The sequence below is a fragment of the Phodopus roborovskii genome, unplaced genomic scaffold (genome assembly GCF_943737965.1).
Source record: "Phodopus roborovskii unplaced genomic scaffold, PHOROB, whole genome shotgun sequence".
In the NCBI taxonomy this organism is placed as follows: domain Eukaryota; kingdom Metazoa; phylum Chordata; class Mammalia; order Rodentia; family Cricetidae; genus Phodopus; species Phodopus roborovskii.
The window spans coordinates 14,923,200-14,933,682 of NW_026125052.1; the positions used below are offsets into that span (position 1 = coordinate 14,923,200).

Below are 10,483 nucleotides of genomic sequence, written 5' to 3' on the forward strand. Positions count from 1 at the left end.
ATGTAATTGTGGGTATAATCACAGGAAATGCTCTTTATAAATTCCCCCCAACAGCTGAACATTGTTAACACTTCCAAATCATGGCAGATAACGAAACTCAGAGAAAGAATCTTAAAATGAAATAATGACGAAAGAAAACGAGGTCTTAGCTAATGGCAGAACATACATAGTGATCAAGTATGACGAGGGTTCTATGTGATCTTCACAACAGCCCTGTGAAGTCGTCATGGTCCTCATTGAATAAACAAGGGAATCAATTTGACAAAGGCTGGATGCTCTGCTGCACAGGATCATGGTAGGAAATAGGCAGGTTTAGGGCATCGAGTCTTTGAACTCTACATTTTGCGTTTGATTTATATTATTTTTTTAAACTAACACCTCTGAAAAGCTTCAGTATTTTTTCAAAGAATGACTTCCCTTCTCTGTGGCCCTGCTCTAAAAGTTGTGACACTGGCTGGTGCAGAATGGTGGCTGCTGGCATTTGGAGTGGCCACTTGCTGGCAAGCAGAGATTACCCACTAATGCTCTTTTGGAAGGTTTGTGGATGGTAATTCCATCTCTTTCTGATGAACAGAATGAAGCAGGAATCTAAGCTATTTTGTCATTGTTACTCATCAGGTCTTCTGTCTTGAGAAATCCAGCTCTATGCCCCTTGCCAAACAAGCAGATCAAAGTCCCATACCCTAAGGGATAGAAAGATAAATAGCCAACATTTAATGAAAGGACCTAGGCTATTGTTTCAAAATGACTCCAAAGAAAGCTCTAGAGTCATCCCACACAGCTAGTCATGATTCTTAAAGGTACTTGGAGAAGAGCCTCATTGTGCCTCAAATTTCAGAGAAGATGGATATGCACCACATGTGAGGGTGTAGTATATCCTCCATAATATTCAGGAGACTGAGGCAGGGCAATGACAAGTTGAAGTCCCACCTGGGATACAGAGTGAGTTCAAGGTCGATGTTGGCAATTTAGCAAGACCCAGCCTAAAAATAAAACATGAAACTAAGGGTGGGGGAAGAGCACAGAACTTGCAGGAAAACCCCAGCACCCCCGAAGTTATTTTTATGGTGAAGGGGGTATATACTAGTACAGATAAACAATGGTTGAGGTGGCAAAGGTCAGCGGGATCCAGGGTTGTCATTGTTTCATTCCTGGAAACTAGACGTCTGGGTCTTCCTTATTTATTCTGTTCCTGTGTTGGCTTCATGCTACATCCAAAGAAGGAATCTAGAAGGCAAGGCTGTGGCTTTTTATCTTCATGTGCCAATTGCCAAAACCAATTCCAGAACTTGTCTGACTGGCTCTACAGAGGCACAGAGATAAACAAGGCTTGAGTAAACAAAAGGAAAACCTGCCTGTCCATCACATGGCTAGGCAAGCAATGTAGGATGTCTTTGTGGGCACTTGCTAAATCAGTTCCCATCCCAGCAATAATGCAAAATGTCCTTCCAGAGAAATGTGACTTATCATGTTGATAGCAGTGACTTAGGGAAGGAGAAGAATAAAAGATGGGGGCCCACTGTAGCAGCAAGAAACTAAGTACCTTAAGGGACTGGGGTTTCTTAAACCTTTCTGGCAGGAGCATACACTGGCCTCTCTTTCATGAATGTGGGTCATTCTCATCACCTTGGGATGCTAGACCTTGGTGAGTCTGGTGATGTAACAAGGCTGCACATGCTCGTGAGAAGAAATGACTTTCCCATCCTTGATCTCCTTGGTGATGGTGCATATCTTAACCAGTATCCGGGATGGGGGTCCAGAGGCACTGCAGGGCTTGTGAGTCCCAGGGAATGATGAAGATGTATAAACTGGGGTAAAACACTCCACAGCTCTGGCCTGAAAGGACGGCTCACATTTGGTGGCACATGGGTTACAGGGAAGCCTAAGTAGAAACGACAACAACAACAATAACAATAAGAACAACAGAACTTTAGCTGTGATTAAGGAAGGGCAATATTAGCTATGGAGAAGATGGGAGTGGCTAAGCTGTCAATACTTGTCACTCAAAATAAGCACTGCTTAATGCTTATTCATTCATTCTGTGCTGTGGTTAGCAGGAGAACCAGAATCAGAGCAGATCTGTTGGAAGACAGCCTCCTGGCTTGAGAAGTAGTTCCTGCTTTAAGTAGTTCTAGCCCCATGGGAACCACACCACACTAGCAGTAAAAACAGGGACAGGGCCCAGCTCTCTTGTTTGCTGGGCAATGTTGGATGAACCAGTCAGCTCTCCTGAGCGGGGCTTACTGTCTGGAAAATGGAGATGAGTTAGATAATTTTCCTGTGTAAGGGAAATTTTCATACAATCAGTGGTGTCCTGAATCCCACTTCTGGGGGATTCTTTAGCACATGACCAGGAAGCGTTGACGTGCCCTTTGGATGCTCATGATTAGCTGAGTTCTTTGTGGGTCGGTTGGCTTATGACCATTAAAAAAGCAAAACAAAATAAAACTTATTTGTAAAAGAAAGGATGCTGAAACACATACATCAGGGCACTCCTGTTGGGATGAGGGGTAATATCTAGTCAGGGTTGGGGGTTTGAACCTGAGTACTGTGGTTGTCCTTTCTCATATCAGCAAAGTCCCATGTTCAACTAAGGCCAAGGGTTTTTAACCTTCTTAATGCTGCTACCCTTTAATACAGTTCCTCATGTTGTGGTGACCCCTAATCATAAACTTCTTATTGCTGTTTCATAACTATAATTTTGCTACTGTTATGAATCATAATGTAGTAAATATTTAATATTTCTGGAGTTCTTAGGGCACCCCTGTGTAAAGGTTGTTTAGTTCCCCCCCCCAACCAAGGGGTCGTAACAGGTTGAGAACTGCTGTCTTAGTAGGATGCAACCTATAAGGAATTAATTCATCTTCAAAGCAGTTTAGTTCAACCCACATCTCAAATTGGGACTTGGTTACACTTGCAGGTCTTTAGAGAAGATTTGATAATTTCCATCTAGATTTTCCCATCATTGCCAAGAAGATCAGAGCATTGTTCTCTGATGTCCCCTGCCCTGTGTGTGTGTGTGTATCTTGGTTACACGTATCACTTTAATTTTATAGACCTGCCATCCAAGCTCTCCAGAAGGTTGCGGTAGGTGGTGATCTCACACTCCAGCTGGGACTTGGTGTCCAGCAGAACTTCATATTCCTGGTTCTGTCTTTCCAGGGCACTCCGGATGTCTGCCACCTGAGCCTCCAGGTTATGGATCAGACCCTGGATCTGGGCCAGCAGGGTTGCGTAGCGGGCCTCTGTCTCTGTCAGAATACATTCCTGGGAATCTCTCTATGGAGGAGGAGGAAAATAAATTCAAGTGATGTCTCCCTTAAAATTCCTGTAAGACCATTCTTAAAGCCATTTTAAACAATAGTTTCTTTGTGACAGTGCTATTGGCTCTCTAAGCCCTTTATTACTTCCCAACCAAGTACATCTAAGACAAATAACAATTCTGCTCTCTTTTATCCCCTCTCTTTTTTATCTCTCTGGTTTATTTCTGTACCCCTTCCATGGCCATTTTATTTCTCACCCTCTGACTTATGAGAGAGAGAGAGAGAGAAAATCTGTCTCACTTCACTGAAGCCCAGGCATTAAAATCATATCAGGTCACCTCGTTCAGCCAGCATCTGAGTCTTTCAAAGGAAGTGGGCAATTCCCTTATAAGTAAAACATGAGTGTTGAAAGTCAAATGTGTCAAGTTCTTTCTTGTTCTATCATTTTGTAAGTCTACAGATAATGGTAGGATTTTAGGTTTTAATAACCCTGGTTATTCCCACAATTATCTCAATTTTTATAGATGGCAAAAACGAGGTTCGATGAGTTGTTCAACATCACATGTCTAACAGGTGATGAAATTTGGGTCAAGGTTTCCCTAATGCCTGTCCCCACCCCCTAACAGGACATTTGAGTACTGTCTTATTTCAGAGATGCAGTCTCAATAAGCAGAGGTGGTGCTGGCTCAAGGATCTGATCCCCACACATTTCTTTGGACTTTGAGAAGGCCACTCACTGCTTTTAGATCTCCTCTCTATCGGATTACTAGGTGAGATAGTGTTTAGTGAGGATGTGGCTTGGGTAAATCCTGTGCATTCTTGGAACCTCACCAGTAAAGTTGGTTAACGGTTTTCATCATCTCTTTCAGAACTTTGGTTTAGAATTCCGATATGATAGTTTACAGTAATGCTTTGCAAAAAATAAATCAAATTCTCTTCTGTTGTTTCTATGGCTCATAATCATCATGACATACTCTGGGGGTGGTGGTGGTGGTGGAAAAGAACTTCCACAATCATATACATTTTGGAATGCTGAGTACTGCACATCTCCTTTTTTGGAGATCCATGGTGTATTATCACCTTGTAGAGTATCCAACATTTCCAAGACTTACTTGACCATGAAGTTCTTTTCTAGTCACAGACCCTTTAACCAACAGGGACACAGTCTAGGGAACAGTGGGACACTCAGACAGGGACTGTTGCCACCAGAGTAAGGTTAGGCATAGTTAGCATCCTGGGTACCATTCGGTGCTGGGCCTGCAGTTCAACCTCAAGGGAGCTCATGGTACGTCTCAGTTCAATGATGTCCTTCTGGCAGCATTGTTGTTGTTGAGAGCTGGTCACTACTTGGTGATTCAGTTCCTCCATCTGAAACACAACAATTCCAGGTATTTTGTAAGGAAGCATGGCTCACAGAAGGACTCCTAGAAAGGTCAGCACATTAGTTTTGACTTGTTTGTTCTTCCCACCTGTGTATTGAACCATTGTTCTATGTCTTTACGGTTTGTCTCCATAATGGACTCGTACTGACATCTCATTTCTTGTAGAATTTGATTGAGATCAATGGAAGGGGCAGCTGTTACTTCAATGTTGATTCTGTCTCCAAGTTGGCACTGTAAGGAACTGATTTCCTATGGAAAGAAAAGGAATGTGAAGTTATCTAGTGAATCAATGACCCTTCCCTACCATGTTCTCATTTCAATCTGACAAATAATTAAGTTTAATTGGGTCTGGAATACAGTCCACAACAAAGAGGTACATGATTTATGGGTGTTATTGAGATACCCTACAATGAAGGCGATTTCAGACATCACTCCGTGCACAAATATGTGCAAGAAAGAAGGAACTGACTAACAAGATCATCATCTCAAAAGCTTTAAGGTCATTTCTAGGGATTAAAATTGGAGGCGGTAACATGGGGGTGGGTTTTGTATGGAAATACCATCTCCATGGTGTCCATATGAACTTGTACCAGAACTGGCTCATGCTAGAATTGGCTTTTTCCAATAGGAGGTGGCAGAAGTCTGTTCAAGGATTTCTACAAAAACCAGTGAAGATGAGAAAATTGGGAGGATGGAGACTATTCTACCCTGTGGCAATAGATATAATATACTATAGTAGGGTTGACGGATGAGGCAATGTCTAGTGGGGATACACTTTGTTATGTACAACGCAGAGGAACTGATGCTAATTTTATGGGTTCAGCTTGTGCTTATTCTTGGCCCTTTCTCACCTCTTCATGGTTGGTTTTGAGGCACAGAAGTTCCTCTGTCAGAGACTGGACTCGTGCCTCCAGGTCAGCCTTGCTCAGAGTCAGCACATCCAAAATCTGCTTCAGGCCATTGGCATCGGCTTCCACTAGCTGGCGTAGAGATAACTCAGCTTCATAGCTTAAAAGCCAGAAAGGAAAAAGGCAGGCATTAGAAAGTAGATGTATAAAGCAAGCTAGGCAGATCCTCCAGCTTCATTCTCCTCTGGGATGCTCACTGAGTGTTTCTATTCTTTGTAGACATGAAATAATTTGATCCATATCATGATTTAGCCTGCCAGAGTGATGCCACCTTGCTGTCTTTTGAGATGAGGGAATTTATTTTCCTTCCTTTGCTCCCAAGGCAATGCAGTGTAAGAAAGCCTGGGTCTGCATTTTTAGCTCTGTCTCATATTGCAAACTTTTGTTTGAGTTTTCTTGCCTGGAGCAAGGTTACAAGATATTGGTCCTGTTCTCACTGCAGGTAATCCTATAGGTCTGTGTGTCATCGCTGCAGGTGCTATGTGCAGTGTTCCGGCTATTAATCTCAAGCACAATGAATTTGAAGGTCTTTTCTGGATTAGTGTTGATAAGCTATGGTTAGTGGATGTGGGGACCATCTCACTGGGAATGTTTAAGTCAGACCCGGGGTGAATCCTATCACCGGGGACAGTGCTGGGCAGGCTTACTTGGCTCTTAAGTCATCTGCAGCCAGTTTGGTGTTGTCAATTTGTGAGACCAGTCTGGAATTCTCAGCCTTGGTACACAAGATCTAGAATTAAGAGATTGAACACACAAATGAGACAAACACCAGGATCCCCTATTTTAAGAACCAAAGGGCCGTGTGTTCCATTTAGCAGAAGACTAGCTAGAATTTTCCTGAATCTTCAGAGAGATGCTTAAGAAATGTGGGAAGCATTGGGGAATCAGAGTTCTTGTTATTTTTCTGAGATTAGCTAAAAACCATGTAAATAAAAAACTTTGTGTATGCTTTTCTATTAAAATATAGTTTCTTTTCTAATTTCCCCCAGTTTACTGTGACATAATAGAATGCAAATTCTTGAGTCCAGGCATTTTTTTTCTCAAAGCCCAGAATGGTGGCTACAACATTATTTTTGGTGTTCAGTAAATATTTGTTGAAAAAACCAAAAATTAAGTAATCCCAGTTATGTAGCAACAATCACTGGACAGGAAACTGAAATTTGTTATAAAGACACACTATTTAAATACTGTGAAGATGACATCATGGGCATTAAATGTCCTAGTAGTTAATACCACAGGTTAAAGCTAAAACTACTTGGAGACTTTAAAAAACAAAAAAGCTTTTCAGAGCCCCGTTCTCTTATTTTTATTTAAGATGCGGTAGCAACTCATTAGCTTTTAATCCCGAGTTATTTGTTTAAAAAATGGCAGAACACACAATAAATAAAAATATATAGAAAACTTTGTGTGTATTATCTCAAGATGAATTTCACTCAAGGGGTTTATCTCCCTCTCTCTCCCTTCCTCTCTCCCTCTCTCCCTCTGTCTCCTTCCCTCCCTCCTTTCCTCCCTTCCTATCCCCCTCCCTCAACTGCTTGCTCCCTCCTTCTTTCCTTATTTATTTTTGTTTTTCCAGATAGGGTTTCCCTTTGAACCGCAGACTGTTCTGGAACACATTTTGTAGATCTGGAACTCAGAGATTTATCTGCTTCTGCCTCCCAAGTGCTGGCCTTAAAGCGTGTCCCACAACAGCTAGCTTCTCTTTTTATTCTTAAGAACATACCAGCATAGAGGGATCTAGAAAGACTAAAATGTAACAGATAACCCACAGTTTGACCCAGCACTTTGACGTTCTTACCTTCTGCTGCAGCTCCTCAATGGTGGTGTAGTAGGACAGGTAGTCGGGGCACAGGACAGGCAGTGCCTTGCTGCGCTCCTCCTGGATTTTATTTTCTAGTTCCGAGTTCTCCCCTTCCAGCATTCGCACCTTTTCCAGGTAGCTAGCAAGGCGTTCATTCAGAGTCTGCATGGTCTCTTTCTCATGACTGTTAATGCCTTCTCCACACCAGCTGCAGTCTTCCAGACAGGGATGGAAGTGGTAGGGTCTTATCAGGTAGTTAGGGGTGCGATAAAGGCACGGGGTGGGTCCGCAGCCCGGGCGCTGCGGAGTTCTTTGAGTAAGGCCAGTTGATTGGCTATTATGACAACAGCTGTTGTTAGAAGAGCTCATCCTCAAGTTCGTATTTCCAGAGCAGTTTTGGGGTGCAGTTGAAGAAGAAGTAGAGCCCCTGGTCTCCAAAGTGTGTGTCCAGCTCCAGGTCGTTCCAGAGTTTGTGGTCACTACCCGAAGCACCCTCAACTTATCCTAAATGCCAAGCCTGTGGCTGTTCTTCTTTGAAGTGCTTATATAGCCTTCCTTCCAGGTGGTGACACAGAGTGGGGTGTTTTCCTTTCTAATGTTTATATCGAATCCCACAGGAACATCTCATTAATCTGCTTTTTACTCGCCTGAGAAGAGTTACTTGTCTCATAAAAATGTGCATTTAGATGGTTACTAAGTTATTACCCATCACAACTACTACTTGTCATCGGGCCCAGAGCTTCACATTGGCTCTTCAAAAGGAGCAGCTGTCACACTCTCAACAGCACCCATTATTCAGCAGGTGTGAGTGTGTCAGGCTCTTTAAATCCTTGTTGACCTCTCTAGCTGATGTTTAGCTTCACCAAGAATGAGTCCAACCTTCTTTTCCTTTCTTCTTTAGAAAAGGGAAACTATTAATATCTGATAATTATTACAGAACTAAGAAACCAGCATTTCATTTTGATTTTGATCTGACCAACTCATTTCCCCCACTCGACCATGGCAAACATGGATTAAAATGTTTAAACAGGGCTTTACAGATCCAGTTGTTGGGATCATGTTTGAGCTTCCCTGATTGGCTTCGAGCGCTAACAATGGTTTCTCAGGAAAGACACTGATTACTTTGTGATTGCTCACAGCCGGTTTTTATAGCTCAGTGTGTGCACGTTACGTGCATCTGTTAGGCTTGATTTGATGTTGAAGGCAGCTGTGTTCTTTCTGAGAAAATCAGCATTTGAACATTTTTTTTTCTAAGAAGTCACTTGATTGCAGTGCTTCATGGAGGCTGTAAGAGAGAGAAAGATTGTCTCACTTTTCCAGCTTCTAGAGGTGACCCATACCTGTCACGCCTGGATAAATGTCACTGAAAGGCCAATGTGTCATTGGCTTGGTCAATCAATGTGGTTGCTATGGGGAGAAGGCTGAATCTTTGGGAGGTAGAGAGAAAGTTAGACAGTGAGGGTGATCTAATTGTGTCTGTGAAGGAGATCTTGGACCCTTAGTACCATCCTCTTTGCCCTCGCTTGCTTCCTATTGCTTTGGTAAACACCAAGACCAAAAGCAAGTTGAGGAAGAAAGGGTTAATTTTACATCTTACAGTCTATCATGAAGGGGAGTCAGGGCAGGAACTCAAGCCAGAACTTGGAGGTAGGAACTGAAGCAGAGGCCATGGAGGAGCGCTGCTTACTGGCCTGTTCTTCAGGGTCCTGGTCAGCTACCTTCCATAAACCTCTCAGGACCACCTGCCCAGGGGTGGGAACACCCACAGAAGGATGGACCCTTCCACAACAATCGCTAATTGAGAAAGTACCCCCTGCCCCATGCCTATCTGATAGAGGCACTTCTTCAGCTGAGGTTCTCTTTTTCTAGATGACAATAGCTGTTAGGGTGATAAAAACTCACCAGCACAGTCCCTTTCCTCCTGTCCTCCATGAAGTAAGCAGTTTCCTCCACCACACACTTCCACCATGATGTGCTGTCTCCAAGTGAGCCATGGAGACAAATCACCATAGACTGCAACCTCTGTAAGAGTGAGCCAAAATAAACATTTCTTCCTTCAAGGTGGTTCATATAAATATCTTTCCCTCATGGTAATGGAAATCTGGTGAATATCACATTGTTGGTTTGTGGTCCTCTTACATCTTCAAAACCAAAAGTGACCCCTTGAATTTTGCTATATCATACTACACTTACACGGCTTTCACCTCTCTGACCCATTTAAGGACCTCTGTGATTACAGTAGGACCACCCAAATAATTCAGCATAATCAGCTTGCCCCCTTTGCCATGAAATATTATATATTAACAGGTTCTGAGATTGCCACATTTGCAAAGAACCCCATAGTACTTAATACTAGCAATGAACATAAAACTATAGGAATCAATTTTATTTAAATTTTTTAAAAAATATTTGCACGAACAACATGTTCAACTACACCTATGACAGAAAATTAGAATACATAAAAAGGTATGTCATACTTTTGTATGGAAACATAGTTTATATCATTAAATAAAATCTCAACTCTATGTTGATTTAATTAACAATTAATAATGTATTGAAATCATCTCAAAAATAAATGTTTTTCTTCAACTTCAAAATATGGTATTTTGAAGTTTTGTGAGAGAAAGTAGTCAGAAAAACAGAAGTAGCCCTTTTAAGATGTTACAACAAAATGTAAAACTTTAGTAATTAAAAAAGCATGTTATTGATGCGTGAATAGTTGGACCAATACAATAGACTGAATATCCTGTGAAAAGAGTCCTAATTTAGATTTAGTATGTGATACACAGGATGCTTAAAACCAATGGGGAAAATGTAAACTCAGCTGCCCTCTGGGGACATTCTGCATCACCATGCAGAAATGATGCGTGCAATCTCCCCCAGGGCAGACAGGAAACACATAGATGAGGGAAGATGGCAGAAATTCCAACGATAAAACTGCAGTGGTGGGACTTGGCAGGGAGAGCATAGAGGATGTCTGAGGATACAGCTTAGGTAGTATGAAGAGGAGTTACAGGACAAGGCTGGCTATGTCAAGGCCATGCAGTCATTGCCACACAACCAAGAACTTGAATTTGTTCCACAGGAATCATTAGTTTGTTGGCTTATCTTAAGGTCCCTACAAATTTT

General features: G+C 42.2%; 1 protein-coding gene across 1 annotated transcript; it reads right to left on the minus strand.

Moving 5' to 3' along the window:
* Window positions 1-691: 691 nt before the first annotated feature.
* On the minus strand, window positions 692-7,723 carry Krt39 (keratin 39). Its single transcript, XM_051182832.1, has 8 exons — window positions 7,352-7,723; window positions 6,201-6,283; window positions 5,497-5,653; window positions 4,733-4,894; window positions 4,506-4,631; window positions 3,059-3,279; window positions 1,627-1,882; window positions 692-1,227 (listed from the first exon to the last, which is right to left on the minus strand). Exons 1-7 carry the CDS (start codon window positions 7,721-7,723, stop codon window positions 1,636-1,638), a joined length of 1,368 nt encoding a protein of 455 aa, XP_051038789.1. The 3' UTR covers window positions 692-1,227; window positions 1,627-1,635.
* Window positions 7,724-10,483: the final 2,760 nt, after the last annotated feature.

Coding starts and splice junctions, on each gene's coding strand:
- Krt39 (XM_051182832.1), bottom strand. CDS start 7,723: ATGAGCTCTTCTAACAACAGCTGTTGTCATAATAGCCAATCAACTGGC. Junction 6,284..7,351: donor TTGAGGAGCTGCAGCAGAAG/GTAAGAACGTCA, acceptor TCTTAATTCTAG/ATCTTGTGTACCAAGGCTGA. Junction 3,280..4,505: donor TGCAGGCCCAGCACCGAATG/GTACCCAGGATG, acceptor CCTCCTCCATAG/AGAGATTCCCAGGAATGTAT.